Source organism: Sinohyriopsis cumingii, chromosome 4 (assembly GCF_028554795.1).
Source record: "Sinohyriopsis cumingii isolate HCF-2022 chromosome 4, ASM2855479v2, whole genome shotgun sequence".
Lineage (NCBI taxonomy): Eukaryota > Metazoa > Mollusca > Bivalvia > Unionida > Unionidae > Sinohyriopsis > Sinohyriopsis cumingii.
This window is the reverse complement of record NC_142964.1, coordinates 13,787,025-13,804,751: the sequence shown is the minus strand read 5'-3', so window position 1 is coordinate 13,804,751 and position 17,727 is coordinate 13,787,025. Positions and strand designations below refer to the sequence as shown.

The window sequence follows — 17,727 nt, the reverse complement described above, 5'->3', positions numbered from 1 at the left end:
TTAAAATGTGCTTAATATGGCATCAAAGAGAAGAACTTGTTTTGGGAAAGCAAAATTAGGAGATGATGCAATGTTTAATTACCTCATGCATAAAACTGGTGGCAGTTTCTCAAATCCCATGGAAAAACTTTATAACACTGATGACTAAGTTTCAAAATGTTAACTAGACAAAATTACCGCAGAGCCTAATAGAAGGTCACTCTTATACAAGTAAAAGGTTTGTTACAATGTCATCTTACTTCAAGTGGAAATCAATGTAAATTTTTGTTCTTTATGTTAGCAATTAAGGCTATCATCCTAAAAAACAAAAATATTCACTATATTGGGGTGCAATGCACTTCTTACAATATAGCTGTCGGATATTAGGGACAGGTGATTGTCTAGCTAATGAATGGTATATATGCTATGGACTTTTTGGGACGAAACCAAGCCATAATTGGAAGTGCACACCAACATTAAAAAACAAATTGCTCCAATATCTTGAAAATTAAACAAAAAAAGCATTCATCAGCAACTAAATGTAATTTATTTCTTGAACAAAGGTTACAAAACACTTGGAACAATGTCACCTTCATATCTACCTGCCTCAATATTAAGTTTATGGCTAGAACATCTAAATATAAATGTCCAAAGGAATGTAAAAGGTAATCCTTTGCAAAGATATTTCTCAACATTCTGTGATGACTTTTTATTTAACTACATACAGTTTGTTGACTGATTTACCTTTCATGTGTTACATATATTTGATTTAATTTATATTTAATTTATTTGTTTGTTCGTTAGTTTAAATTATTTTAAATTCTATTGTAATGTAACTTTATTTACTGGACTTGACATTGTCCAGAAATTCAGTTCAGTTCTGTTTGAACTGACTGTTTTTTGTAAACAACTAATAATAGAAACTTTGTATCTAATGCTGACCTTGTTCCTGACCTTAATTCAGAACCAGTAGGAGTTGAAGTAAACAACTTTTTTTTTAAAATTCTTTGTAAGAGTAAGATTCATAAAGTGAAATCAAGGCCACAATTGGTGTATGTGACAAATAACACGTATCAATTTGGTTTTTCCAGAGGATTGACCCACATCCGGGCAGCTGTTTTGTGTCATAGCTAGATTTAATATTGATATTTTGAGAAAGAATAGTCATTACTTGCCTAAACACTAGAGACGTCCAGGTGTTTTATGTTGTGACCAGTTTTTTTGGTGCTAATTATTTCGTTTTCTTCAAATTATTTGGATTCCAAGAGATTATTTTTCCATGGAGAGATACTTGTGCTCTGAATTAATTCTTGGACAAGGACAGTTATCAAAGTATGCACAGAATTCAAACACTTGAATATTATTTTCTGTGATTCAACAAAGAACTGATGACACATCAGTATGATGCTGACCACAGCATATGTCATTGCCTTACATTTCAGATTTCATTGGGATTCAAACTCAGTTTCATTAGGACTTTTTATTACTAGGACTTCTTTTTTTATTCTTTGATTATTTCTAGATTTGGTTAATTGATTTAGATTATTTTTAGATTTGATTGTAAAACTGTAAGTTCTTTTTCTCATTTGTACCTTGTTTTTCTAGGGAAATAAATTATTTGTTAAATTTTACAAAGGTTGTTGTCTTCACTCTTTTCTTGTTACTGTTTGAAAGAGCCTAAACATGTAATGCATGCCAATTGTGACATGCACAACATTTTTAATGACTGCAAGCCACAGATCCAATCAAAATTAAGTTATTAAAATCTGAACACTGTTATACAATGCACTGCTGTTACTTGCTATTGGTTAGTTGGCATTACATACTAAGGGAGACAACTCATGAAATCCAATAGATGTCACTAAAAGATCTGTTCAATCCACCAAGGTGTAAATAGGGTCTTCATATCAGAACCTTGGTTAGTGAAGATGCATTGTCAGCAGAAAGAAACTAGTGTAAAACAGATTGCCACCACTCAGTTCATGTCCTCCACCCCATTTCATTTAATGATGGAAATGTTCCACCTGACTATTAATGACAGCCCGATTGGCAGTGCCCATTGTAGTGTAGTGTGGTGAACCCTAAAACTGTGCCTAAATCCTCTGAGACAAGAAAACACGAAAATTGGAGATAATGAGGTACCCATCTCCAAATCAAATGTAAATAAACCCGATAAAAGTAATGATGCACATGTCATGTAAACGTCCCGGCAAACTGAACACTTGAGGACTTTTTAAAGGAGGTGGATTTTGTATTCAGGATACTGCAAAAATAATGACTTGCCCATAGTCAAAACTACAGTGGTCCCCCTCTTATATGGACACCCCTTCTGCAACAGGAAAGTGGCCTTATAATACAGGTGGTCTTTTCAGAGGGGGGGACTAAATTTTTTATGAGAAGTATATGTAATGTATGTAGTATGAAAGCTACATACTTCAAAGTATTTAATATCTTCATTCAATATCATTGTTTAAAAGTAACATTAATTATTAAAAGATTATAAAAACAGACTTATTTCAACTGAATATACATTAATAGTTCTTATTCTTGGTGTAAGCATGATATGTGAGCGGGTATTGTTGTCATGCACATTGCAAAACCATTCAAAGACGTCATTTAAATCTTGGTACATAAATAATTCTCTTTCCATTTGCTCCATTTTTCCACTGCAGCTGAATAACCTCCTTATCAGTTACGACGTTGTTTATTGACATTAGGAGACATGTATATTAAATGAAAATCAGATTCTTACTGTAAAAAACAGAACAATCCCGAACCCATGACAAAGACTGCCAAGAAGGAATCTATATTAGTTAGCACTGTAACACAGACCAATCCCAAACCCATGACAGAGACTGCCAAGAATGGGCTCTGTATTAGTTAGCACTGTAACACAGAATAATCCCAAACCCATGACAGAGACTGCCAAGAATGGACTCTGTATTAGTTAGCACTGCAACAAGGACCCATTAGAGCAATGACAAGGAAGGCTGCCAAGAAGGGACTCTATGTTATGGTGCACTGAACAAAGACCAATCCTGAACCCATGACAAAGAAGAAAACTTCTGGCACCCAGACTAAAGAAGAAAATGTAAGCTGAAGAAGTAAATGGGGTGTGTTAAGTCAATATATATATTTGACATGTGACCCTAGGCATATACCAGGATATATATCTACAACAGTCTGTACTAATGATGATACTTCAAGAATATAGATACGAAATCCAAGTGGTTACCAAGTAAATATGCAACTGAAAAATAAAATCCCTTTAAAACATTATGAAGCAATAAAAAGTGGTGATTTTAATACAGACTTCCTTAAAATGAAACTTCCTCATATGCAGATGGACTGTCCCAAGCTGGCAATTTAATTCAGGTCACAGGCAGTCCAATAAAAATCATGAAAAACAATTCAATATTAGCACAACATAGAAAGTGTAAGTGAAATGTGTGTACTTGTGTTTGTAATAAATGACCACTATCCTGTGTGTATCACTAGACATGTGTGTATCACTATCCTGTGTGTATCACTAGACATGTGTGTATCATTAGACATGTGTATCACTAGACATGTGTGTATCACTAGACATGTGTGTATCATTAGACATGTGTATCACTAGACATGTGTATCACTATCCTGTGTGTATCACTAGACATGTGTATCACTAGACATGTGTATCATTAGACATGTGTATCACTAGACATGTGTATCATTATCTTGTGTGTATCACTAGACATGTGTATCATTATCCTGTGTGTATCACTAGACATGTGATTATCATTAGACATGTGTATCACTAGACATGTGTATCATTATCTTGTGTGTATCACTAGACATGTGTATCATTATCTTGTGTGTATCACTAGACATGTGTATCATTATCCTGTGTGTATCACTAGACATGTGATTATCATTAGACATGTGTATCACTAGACATGTGTATCATTATCTTGTGTGTATCACTAGACATGTGTATCATTATCTTGTGTGTATCACTAGACATGTGTATCATTATCCTGTGTGTATCACTAGACATGTGATTATCATTAGACATGTGTATCACTAGACATGTGTATCATTATCTTGTGTGTATCACTAGACATGTGTATCATTATCTTGTGTGTATCACTAGACATGTGTATCATTATCCTGTGTGTATCACTAGACATGTGTATCATTATCCTGTGTGTATCACTAGACATGTGTATCATTATCTTGTGTGTATCACTAGACATGTGTATCATTATCCTGTGTGTATCACTAGACATGTGTATCATTATCCTGTGTGTATCACTAGACATGTGCCCTAAAGTTACTATTAACTAACATCATGAAATAAAAGAGATTGCATTCAATTTTCATGAAGGAAACTTTCACAATGATCTGTAATATTCCACATGTAAATCCTGCTTTAGGTGTATAGTATAAACTTTAGATCCATGTATTAGACAATCTTAACCGAATGTATTAAACAACTGAGCTTCAACCAGAATGGATGACCAATAAAAGAAAAGAAAAAAGATGGAAATGAGACAAGTTTCATAGAATCTAGGACTGGGGAACACAATAAAAAATTGATAACTTAGTAAGCAGCCTAATAAACACCTCTAAGAAAACCATTATAATCAAGCTATTGGAACTTACCAATGCAAGCACAATCAGGCAATATCTAAAAGAATTTAGTCCCTTGCCAAAACATCTTTTGACTCCTCAATTTGACTACAATGTTGATTCAGCTAAAAGTGTAGATGAAATAGCAGAAATCTTCAATCATTGCTTTAAAACATAACAATAATGTCAAAGATAACACCAAGACCATAGATCACAAAAAAATTCTTAATTACCAATGTTCCAACTGATCCTTTTTTTGGAATTTTTATATATAGTTAATGCAAGTAAATATGTTGTTAACTATCCTAACACTAATGTAAAAAGTCTATGATGAAATTGTCCTAACAGCCCTAATACTAATGTAAAAAGTCTACTATGAAATTGGCCTAACAGCCCTAACACTAATGTAAAAAGTCTACTATGAAATTGTCCTAACAGCCCTAACACTAATGTAAAAAGTCTACTATGAAATTGGCCTAACAGCCCTTACACTAATGTAAAAAGTCTACTATGAAATTGGCCTAACAGCCCTAACACTAATGTAAAACGTCTACTATGAAATTGGCCTAACAGCCCTAACACTAATGTAAAAAGTCTACTATGAAATTGGCCTAACAGCCCTAACACTAATGTAAAACGTCTACTATGAAATTGGCCTAACAGCCCTAACACTAATGTAAAAAGTCTACTATGAAATTGGCCTGACAGCCCTAACACTAATGTAAAAAGTCTACTATGAAATTGGCCTGACAGCCCTATCACTAATGTAAAAAGTCGACTATGAAATTGGCCTAACAGCCCTAACACTAATGTAAAAAGTCTATGATGAAATTGGCCTAACAGCCCTAACACTAATGTAAAAAGTCTACTATGAAATTGGCCTAACAGCCCTAACACTAATGTAAAAAGTCTACTATGAAATTGGCCTAACAGCCCTAACACTAATGTAAAAAGTCTACTATGAAATTGGCCTGACAGCCCTAACACTAATGTAAAAAGTCTACTATGAAATTGGCCTAACAGCGCTAAAAACTGCCACACCTGTGATATCTCAATCAACAGCTTACCTTATTAATGAGAGTAAGCAGCCAGGTGTTTCCCCTGATAAATTTAAACAGGCAAAAGTAACTCCAATACATGAAAAGGCTCTCAGTTAAATCCAGAATACTACAGACCTATTTCTATACAACATACACTATCAAAAGTCTACAGACCTATTTCTATTCAACATACACTATCAAAAAACTGCTAAGTTACTGTATGATTATTTCAAAACATTCCCACACTCTTTAACATGGAACAATCAGGTTTTGGCAAGGGTCATTCATGGCAAGGGTCATTCATGCCAAGTAGATTTAACAAAACTCACAGACCTTTGGCAACAGGAAATCAACAAGGGGAACCTAACATGAATATTATTTCTAGACTTCAGGAAGCTTTTGATTATGATGCATTCTTATCTAGTTATAAACTGGATACTAATACCTTAAACTGGTTCACATTCATTCTAACAGGATGCAAAAGATCATTGTAAGAAATGTTCAGTCTAGATCAAAGGAAATTGTGCACAGTGTTCCCAAGGGTCTGTTAATGGCCCATTGCTATTTATTTTCATAATGACCCTCCTCTATGGACTGATCACATGATGATACTGTAATTAATATTGAAGCTCTACTAGATTCCGATATAAGAAATACTGAGACATCATCAAAACAAAATAGATGAAACAATAACAAACTGCATGGTAAAAGCCTCATCTAAAAGGCATTCCACTACTGAGAAACTTGGAAATCTGGCAATAAATTGGCAGTAAATCTGGCCATAATTGTCAACTAATTGAAAATATAAAAAAGTCTTTTAGAAGTAATAGCTGAGAGTGATTTAAAGTGGGACAATCATACTATGTCAATAGATCCCAGTCAAGTGAAATAACTTTACTAGATAAAATTAAGAAATATCTCCTCATACAAACTAGATTAATATACTAAAAATGCCTACATTTTGACACTTACTGACTTTGTTTGAAAACATGGGATAACTGCCTCAAGAGTCAGTTGGAAAGAAAAGCAAGATACAAAAGGCATTAGCTCGCCTAATTCTAAAGCTCCATATTCACACACCATCAAGAACTAAATGACAGAATAAACATTCAAAAGGCAGTATTTGTCTACAGATATATAAATTGTAATATCTCAGTATGTGAGAACTATTTGATGAAAATCATGGGCCACATGCTTTATGGTTGACGTTAACTGGTGCAACATCGAATTTTGAAGAAATTGCTATTGCAACAAATACACGAGTCAATCTAATTGTTGTGGTCAGCATGACATGTAATAATTAACTTTGATGTATGGGCTAGGTCCACGGTAAATCACTAGCTGCAATGGATGTGATGCTCTTGTTTTGAGGCATGACTTAATTTTAAGTAGGACCCACTATAATGGTCCAACAGATATGTTAATGTAGGGTTAACTAGAGGAAAATCTCAAAGTAGAGGCAATCCAGAAACAATTTGTGCCATCTGAAATAAGTGTAATAAAATGAGTTTTTCCAGATTAATTAGCCTTCTTGAAGTGATCAGTCTAAGTTTCTGAGGGAAGCCAAGAAGTTGATTTCAATATTAGTTGAAAGTACTTTCTCAATAAAACTGTCCAAGGGACGGGTGTCAGGAAGTTGAGGGACATGGAAAGAGAGCTTTACATAGAAAAGGAAGCAAGTCATGGATGGCAACAATGTTTGTTTCAATCACCTACAATATGTTTGTTAATAAAAGTTTGTAATTATTTGTTGAATTTATTTGTTTTTTAAATCATACATCAATTTTCCATGAGTTTGGAAGCTAATGGTTTGCAAGCATTTGTCCCAAATGTTATATGACTCATGTATTCCAAGCATTTCATGCATTACTTCTGATACAAACTGTGTGATTATTTGAATTTCTAAATTGATATGAATCATGTTCCTAGGAATTGAATTTATTATACCAAGAAATGTTATGTCAAGGAATAACTAGTTAGCAAGTAACATAGCTAGGACATGGAATGATATCCATTCATTCATTTGTGTGATTAAGTTGTGAATTCCTCTCAAGAGATAGTCCAAATTATAGATTTACAGCCCACAGGGGTGCAGTACTATATACTAAGATTTCAAGTTATGTCAATGGTCCAGCTAGGAATGTAGCTAGTAGTTAAGAAAAAAAGATATTAATTTTATGACGATAGGGTTGGTGTGTATCAGGTTGCAATTTGACCATATTAGCATTAGTCGGTTGAATTATGATAAGATGATATATCACCCTTAGTTCTGTTTAAGACAATATTTGATGTTATGAGAATGGGGATTGTTGATTAATGACATAAATGGACAAGCCTGACAAATATTTAGGTTGCATTGCTATTTATTTAATGGGAAAAAAATAGCTCCATATGTGTACAATGCAGTGGGAAAAGAAAGTAGATATCCAAGTATGGTTGATGAGCCAGAAGAGTGGAGAGACAGAGAAGATGAAAAGGAATACAGCAACTCTGACCTGTCATAGACTTTGGGAGGACTGGAACTGAGCAACCAGGTTATGCATGCCAAGCAAAACGAATTTCATCATTCACTCTATTCTATCATGAAATTTGTTTTATTAGTATAACAGAATGGCGAACTGTATTTCATACAAATTTTGTAATTCTATTTCTAAGAGAAAGTATATACTTCAATTGTCATGTTCACTTTCATTCTGATGTAATTGATTAATTGATTAAATTGTTATATTTTACATCCAGGGGCTCCTGTTCTTCTATTCTATAACTCTGTTCAGATTTCTGTTATTCCATCCATTAACTTCATATTTTATGTTATGAATTACTCAATCTGGGCAATAACATCATTGTCTTGCTAGATAATGATAACCAGACCATGTGCCACAAAACAGGTGGATGACCCTAATAACTGGCCAGTTGACATTTTCAAATCCAAATAAATGTACTGAACATTTTTGAAGTAGTTTGAAATATTATTTAATAAAAATAAAGAATTCTTCAGAACAGCCATGTCTGTTCAAAGTTTTCAAAAAAAAATGTATGAAATATTTAAAGGTTGATTTTAATTGATTTTTACATCATTATATATTTGTAAAATCCCTTTGTCTAATTACTGTTTTATCTTTGTGCATTTTGATCTATCATTTGTTTCAAGATAATGTATAGGTTCAGAGTAATGTAAAGTTTTTTTTTGGCAAGCCTTAACTAAACTACATTCACTAACTGTTGTACATATGAACAGAAAAACAAATACTCAATATGCAAAAGAATTGTAAAACAAGACACTGAAACATTACCATACAACCTAGTTTACCTACTTAGACCACTTCCAAGCAGAATTTCTTTGTACTTTAAAGCACACTGATACACAGTCCTGACAAGAAAGACATTAATTTTCCAAAGTAAATATTTTGCCAAAGTAGACGATTTTCATCAGTGCATGAATTATCTGGACAGAGATAAAAGGATGCCTTTGCAAGTGTCCAAAAATTTGGGTTAATGATAGTAACTTGTAACAAGAGTCTCTTGATGCTGGTGCAAGAATTTCCAGGATTTGCAAGATAAGACCATTTATTTTTAGAACAAACTAGACATCTTAAAATGTCTTTTCAGAAAAGAAAAGAAAAAATATGACCATCTGTTTTAAGTGAGTAGCAATAACAAGATTTCTAAAAATGGCTGCTATGGCAACCATGATGAGCATGAAATTGGCACCATTATCACAGAGGACCATCTTAAGATGTCACAAAAAGTCTTTTAGTGATATGACCATCCATTCAGGAGTAACAGCAATGTAACAAGATTTTCAAGGTGACCACTATGGCAGCCATACTAGATAAGTGAGTGGCAAATTTTCATTTATGACTAATTTGACATCATAAGAAGTCTTCTTGTAAAATTTCAGGTCAATATGACTTTCTGTCCAGGTGGTGTAAACAATAATAAGATTTTCAAGATGGCTGGAGTGGTGGCCATATTGGATCCCAGGTCAGCACCTTTTTCATTTAGGACCAACTAGGAATCATAAGTCTTGTTGATGTGACCAGCCATTCAGAAACTGTGGTAATAACAACATTGTCGCTGTGATGGCCATCTTGGAAGTCCAAGCAAGACCATGTACATTTAGGACCTAGAAGACCATAGGATGAATGTGCAAAGTTTCATGGCAATCTTCCATGTAGATTAGGATCAGTAGCAAAACCAAACCTGTGTTTATGAGTGGACCGATGTAGGACAATAGGTTATCACAACTAAGTTCTTTTCATCCATGCCTACAGTACAACTAAAAATTGCAGAATCAGAGTCTTCTTCAGATATGTACATCTTCAGATGATAGTCACAATAATATACATGGCAATCCTAGCAATGCTATAAAACTGTATGCTGGACAGACGGAAATGAAGATTTAGAGAGGGATCAAAAAAGGTAATGTTTGGAAGTGTTATACAATGAAGACAGGTGACTGTTGAAGAGAATGGATTGTGACTGGTCACGCATGGAATGATTGTTGTCCTTCATTTTATTTTTGTTGATCATGGCTATGTTCAATGTTAGTAAACATCAACTCGCTCTGTTGACTACTGTACTGCTTATAAATTGAAATGTACTATCATGACTGTATTGTATTAGTTTAGCTGCAAGATTTGCCATTCATACAATCAGTTACAGCACCTTCTTCTCACTGTTTACAAGACAATGAAAGTCCAGTGAAAATCCAAACAATCAAGGTTGTTGACCTTGGTATGAAATTTTATTTTCTACCCTAACTAGCTAACACTTATGACTTCCATATCTAAATAACAGGATTCATTTATCAACAGATATCCTTCAATTATCAACTGGTTCTTTCACTTGCAATGGAGAGGAGGCATCAAATTACAGTCAATGGTGTCAAGAGACACACATAATTGGTGTGAATGGTCTTGAATTTCTGTGTGGAATGAACAGAATTAACTAATTCCATGTGTGTCAGGCATTAAGACCAGCTGTGCAAAGGACTTGAAGTTTTTTGAAAATTACCAAATATTTGTACATCTGAGGTCAAGCTAAATGGACACCAGTAATTGAGACCAGGACTCTGCTTATGTCTGTGTTTTAAGTATGCCTCGCTGGTTTCAAATGATAAGTCTATTAAATCATTTTCTTCTTGACCTGATAAAATTTAGAACATGTAGACAGGAATGCCACTAAATGTAGAATCTTAATGCCTAGGTTAATTCTGGAATTGGCATTCCCCTTGACTGAAAGTTCATGCTCCACAATTAATTCAAAGAACAAGCTAAAATTGTAATCAAAGTATTCTGAGTAGTAACAACTGCCATATAAATATACTGAACAGGACTTGTGATGTATGCAGCAAGACAGATAATAATGATGATAATAATAATAATAATAATAATAATAATAATAATAATAATAATAATTAATACTAATAATAATAATAACAATGATTTACATTACTAGTCACATGACTTCATAAATCTCAAATGACGATGCCGAAGTCCTATAGTCACTTGATATCAGCTACAAACTCCTTTATAATGTTGTTGCACAGAAATTCAATTATATTAAATTAAAGTCAGATACCTTTTTTCAAAAACCAGCAATCTGGCCAGTCTGATTTATCAAGCAGAGAGCACATGTCAACGTGGTAGTCATGTGATACAACAAAACTCAAGAAGTTGTTCTCGGAATATATAAATATGGAGAATTTTGTGTTCTTTCATTTTTGTGTTTTTATTACAAACAGTAGTGTATATGACTTTCATTTCATATTTTTTATTTTTTTTCTCTACAACATTTGAAAATGTGGGTTGTTAGATTTGTGTACTCGTGTGACTAGCAATGCAAATCGTGAGTACCAAGTCATATTTCATCAATGATGTAGTTTTACCTTGTCTTTCAGCAGATTAAAGACATAACAATTTTAATACTCACAATTTCTGGGAAAATAAATAATTTTTATATCGATTTCATGCATGTATCACTCGATTTAACAATGTTTAAAGTTTGCTAGGCCATCTGGTAAGTGGCTATGCTTTGCCACCACCATGTTGGCCTCTTTTGATGCTAGACTGGTTTTCAAACCTTCCATATAAGAAAAGATACGGATATCGAGCTGATTTTGAAAATAAAAGTCTACTAGATGAATCTAATCCACTGGGCATTTGGATTGACTCAGCATATATGTTCATTGCTAGCAACCAAATGATCCATACTGCACCCTCTGAATATTCTGGTTAGAACTTGATAAATTTAACTCACAATCAGTTTAGTTACAACTCAATTATGTTATTGTTTTGGGCATCAAGTGGTGGCAGAAAATTCCCAGGTGTTTCCAGACTTTCATCAGTATTTGCAAAATTCAAGGACTTTTCATGGTCAGGAAAAAAATTATCATTTCTCACGACTTTTTCCTGATTTCCTGGTAGCATGGGAACCCTGTATTATATGCATATTTACATTCAAAGTACATGTACACAGTTGCACATTGCTATATTTATATATGGACATAAAAAATACAAAATTTAAATGAACGTGTTTTAACTAGGTACATTGTGCATATGCAGTACAAAAGTAGTGAGACAACAAAAGTAGAAGGTAAGTGAATTTATACTTTAAGATGTAATGTATTTGTCAAATCAAACAGGTTCCACTTTTCATCTAATGAATTGGATTATAATTAAATGCATTTATATTTGTACTTTCTCTAATTTCCAGTGGTATTCTTTTCTAAAAATTAGTGATCCTGAATACTAAAAACATTTCTTAAACAGTTCTTTATTTAGTTTTGCAATGGAAAGATGGTTAGCTGAAATCGATCAAGCCCCCATTCTTAATCATTATTAGGCTTAAAATGTTTCTAGAGGGCATGGTTGCCCCCAACAATATGGTATTCAGAAGACATCTTATTTCAAGATGCAATAAAACTTCCAAGCCAAACAGTACAACAAAACTGTCACATGTTTACCAAATTCTGTGAAAATCAAACTCATCAAAGGTCTTGTTGAAACAGCAGGGCTTTACAAAGTTTATAAAGTCAGCTTACCCAAGTAGGAAACATCTTTCCCTCAGGAGATTAGAGTTCATCCCAAAATAATTTTATTAATGTCTTAATATATCAAGTTTCCTTTTGTTTTTTGTCTGTGTATGCTTGGCGACTTATCTCTTCAACTACATCAACAATAAAAGCTAAGCTTTCTAAAATTTATTATTTATACACTTAACTGAACGATGTTTCAATACTTATTTTTATCTATCTATATTATAGCCAAACAGTAGGTTTGTATCAGTCAGCAGCTATTACATAAACAATAGATGATAAACATAAACTGTGCAAGAGTTTACAGTGCTCATATTTGTAAAGAAATCCAGGTGGCTAATCAATGGGATGAGTGCTTTTATTTCCAAGTATATCTTTAAAGAAATCTTGTGTGTTATGTTATTAACAGTTGTCACCTAATCATCTTGAATCTTTGACAAGCCAACTTATGAGAGCCGGCAAGCTCAGTATATTTCAGAGTCTACTCATGTAGATCCGGTATAGGTACAAATATGTTGATTAAAATGTACCTGATAAATATGTTGATTAAAATGTACCTGATAAATATGTTGATTAAAATGTACCTGATAAATATGTTACCTCTATTCATCAAAACTTGCTTCATATAGTACATGGTCACACCATCATTCCCATGGAAGAGAGTGAGACTGACCTTGACAATGACTAAACTTGCAAAATGGAAGTTACAGATTTTGACAGTGTATTATGTCAAATAAAGGTTCAACAGATGAAAGAAACTGCAGGCATTTATTTAAAAGAGGAATGCCAAACATAAAAATGGCAAATTAAGGTGCTGATTTACATACATGTGACAGTACCAGGATATCGGATCAGTAGATTTCAAAATTTTCATCTACATTGACCATTTAGAGTATGCAAACTGTTTGCTTCATAATATCATACAAATTGACATACAATCATTTTTTTAATCCTGCTTCTTCTCATAACTCCATACACACTGACAGCTTATACTTGTAACTCCATTCACATTGACAGCTTTTACTCATAACTCCATACACACTGACAGCTTATACTCATAACTCCATACACACTGACAGCTTATACTCATAACTCCATACACACTGACAGCTTTTACTCATAACTCCATACACACTGACAGCTTATACTCATAACTCCATACACACTGACAGCTTATACTCATAACTCCATACACACTGACAGCTTATACTTGTAACTCCATTCACATTGACAGCTTTTACTCTTAACTCCATACACACTGACAGCTTATACTCATAACTCCATACACACTGACAGCTTATACTCATAACTCCACACACACTGACAGCTTATACTTGTAACTCCATTCACATTGACAGCTTTTACTCATAACTCCATACACACTGATAGCTTATACTCATAACTCCATACACACTGACAGCTTATACTCATAACTCCATACACACTGACAGCTTATACTTGTAACTCCATTCACATTGACAGCTTTTACTCATAACTCCATATGCACTGACAGCTTATACTCATACCTCCATTCACACTGACAGTTTATACTTGTAACTCCATTCACACTGATAGCTTCTACTCATAACTCCATTCACACTGATAGCTTCTACTCATAACTCCATTCACACTGATAGCTTCTACTCATAACTCCATTCACACTGATAGCTTCTAATCATAACTCCATTCACACTGATAGCTTCTACTCATAACTCCATTCACGCTGACAGCTTATAATTGTAACTCTATTCACAGTGACAGCTTATACTCATAACTCCATTCACATGACAGCTTCTACTCATAACTCCATTCACATTGACAGTATAAAAGGTGTTAGTATTAAATTTGAAAGAGAAGACGTTTTTATCATAAGAGTTCAAACAATTCATTGGCTGAATGGTCAGAAATGTAATAATGTTCTTGTGTAAAAACACATTTTAATGACAATGCATGAGTGCACCAAATGTCATCCCAAGATGTCAATTTTAAAGCTGCAGAGTGGAAATGAAAGTGTGATCGCTAGAAAGACATAAAGAAAATGCAAATAGTATGTCCCCCACTTTTTGCAAAAAGACAAATAGGCCTTCACACTTCAGTAACACCAGTGTAACTCACATCCAGCTGCAAACAGTGTAAAACATATATGCCACTTTATAATATCTCTACTGTTCTCTTTAAGTATCATTAGATGCTGAAGTATTTAACTTGTTAAAAAATATATAGTTTTACAAAGTCCAACAAATCCAAAATCATAAAAAATGGATAGCTGGGTGTGCATTTTCTTGCACTACTCTTAGCTACATATGTCAAAGCATGGGTCATTACACTGTACAGTAAGTGAAAAAGTAAAGGTTACTACAATGGATAGAATGGGAACAAGTAAGGGTTATTACACCGAATAGTATGGGAAAAATATCAGGGTTATTACAACAGACAGTATGGGAAAAAATAATGGTTACTACAAGGGACAGTTTGCAAAAAAATAAGGGTTATTACACTGAACATTATGGGAAAAGTAACGGTTATTATACTGAACATTATGGGAAAATTTAAGGGTTATTACAATGAACAGTATGGAAAATGTAAGGGTTTTTACACTAAACAGTATGACAAAAAGTAATGGTTCCTACAATGGACATTGTGGCAAAAAGTAATGGTTCCTACAATGGACAGTATGGCAAAAAGGGTTACTACACTGGACAGTATGGCAAAAAGTAAGGATAATGACACTGAGCAGTATGGGAAAATGTAAGGGTTAATACACTGGATTTTTTTAAAAATTTGTCACTAATTGTCATTAATTATTCACTGAAAGAGTATTTAAAAATTCATTACATTTGCACAGATCAAAGATCACAGACTCCTTTCATTAAATGCACACAGTAAAGTAATCTTGATTAATGAGATGTTTTCTGCAACAGACGGCTGTACAGCAAATGTATGCCAGGTCATCAATTGGTAAAGATTTCCAAATGTCTCTGTTGACCTTATCATACACTCCCAGAAGACTCATTGCTGTTGCTGTATATACTTGCTTATAAGTCAACTCCAAGTGCCAACAACACAGACTCTGAACTGCTATTGCATAAAGTGCAGGCAGATCAGGGTTGTATATTCTGTTCTACTGATTGCTGCAAACAAACTGCATGGACCTAGAACTGCTCATGCCTTAGGTGATGCTAGATCTGGCTTTGTAAAGTTTGCAATGGGACTCAACTTATAAGATCTGGCTTGGTAAAGTTTGCAATGGGACTCAGCTTATAAGATCTGGCTTTGTAAAGTTTGCAACTGGACTCAACTTATAAGATCTGGCTTTGTAAAGTTTGCAATGGGACTCAGCTTATAAGATCTGGCTTTGTAAAGTTTGCAATGGGACTCAACTTATAAGATTGGGCTTTGCAAAGTTTGCAACTGGACTCAACTTATAAGATCTGGCTTGGTAAAGTTTGCAACTGGACTCAACTTATAAAATCTGGCTTGGTAAAGTTTGCAATGGGACTCAGCTTATAAGATCTGGCTTTGTAAAGTTTGCAATGGGACTCAACTTATAAGATTGGGCTTTGCAAAGTTTGCAACTGGACTCAACTTATAAGATCTGGCTTGGTAAAGTTTGCAACTGGACTCAACTTATAAAATCTGGCTTTGTAAAGTTTGCAATGGGACTCAACTTATAAGATCTGGCTTTGTAAAGTTTGCAATGGGACTCAGCTTATAAGATCTGGCTTTGTAAAGTTTGCAACTGGACTCAAAAGATCTGGCTTTGTAAAGTTTACAACTGGATTCAACTTAAAAGATCTGGTTTTGTAAAGTTTGCAATGGGTCTCAACTTATAAGATCTGGCTTTGTAAAGTTTGCAACTGGACTCAAAAGATCTGGCTTTGTAAAGTTTACAACTGGATTCAACTTAAAAGATCTGGTTTTGTAAAGTTTGCAATGGGACTCAACTTATAAGATCTGGCTTTGTAAAGTTTGCAATGGGACTCAGCTTATAAGATCTGGCTTTGTAAAGTTTGCAACTGGACTCAAAAGATCTGGCTTTGTAAAGTTTACAACTGGATTCAACTTAAAAGATCTGGTTTTGTAAAGTTTGCAATGGGTCTCAACTTATAAGATCTGGCTTTGCAAAGTTTGCAATTGGACTCAAAAGATCTGGCTTTGTAAAGTTTACAAGTGGACTCAAAAGATCTGGTTTTGTAAAGTTTGCAATGGGACTCAGCTTATAAGATTGGAATTTGCAAAGTTTGCAACTGAACTCAACTTATAAGATTTGGCTTTGTAAAGTTTGCAACTGGACTCAACTTATAAGCAAGAAGATATGGTATTACAACTGCGTAAGAATTGTACCTGTTCATTATTTAATCAGAAACAAACATCAAAACCATGTAATTCTATTTTCAATCTCTCCTGGAGTTCACAATGGTACATTTTTATTATACATACAGGTAAAAGGTGACATCACCTGGATAAAATCGTAAGGTAATGATGCTGTCATTTTGAACTCTGCAGTAAGCATTGATTTTACTAAAGTGGACTACCATAAATCATTAGTTTAACAAATAGTAGAGATCAGACAGTACACTGTATGACCGTGGTTATGGATTTGTAGTTTGGCACAATTTATGCAATATTGAAAATTCAGTTCTATCAATACACCTACCTGGGTGGACATGGACTCTGGTTGCAGGCCAAAGTCTGGATCCTTGGTTTCTGGTCTTTGTCACAGTTGTCTTCTGTAACAATAACATTTGTGTTCCTCTTCATGCATACAACATTTGTGTTCTGGGTACCTGGAAAACAATTTAATCCAATTATAACTATATTATAATCATAAATAAGATTATAAAGTATCCCTTGAAGAATCTGGCAAGAAAAGAATTTTTGAGAAATCTAAAATAACACAATTTCTTCAACTATGTTTATCTAAAGTGTTCTGAAACCATCACTTTTTCTGTCAATTATCATGATTTATTTTAACAAAAATGCAAATTTTTAATAAATATGTAAATTTGTTGGTGAAACAATTTCCACAATTCTAAAGTTCCAATTACTTCCTTTTAT

The 17,727-nt window shown here is 33.8% G+C and overlaps 1 protein-coding gene across 1 annotated transcript in view; it reads right to left on the bottom strand.

The window, feature by feature from the left end:
- The window catches only part of LOC149800640 (thrombospondin type-1 domain-containing protein 4-like), a 316,301-nt gene that overhangs the window by 43,011 nt on the left and 255,563 nt on the right, over positions 1–17,727 (bottom strand). The window contains exon 5 of the mRNA XM_089954650.1: positions 17,327–17,456. Within this exon, the coding sequence (XP_089810776.1) occupies positions 17,327–17,456 (130 nt within the window). The remainder of the gene's footprint in view (positions 1–17,326; positions 17,457–17,727) is intronic.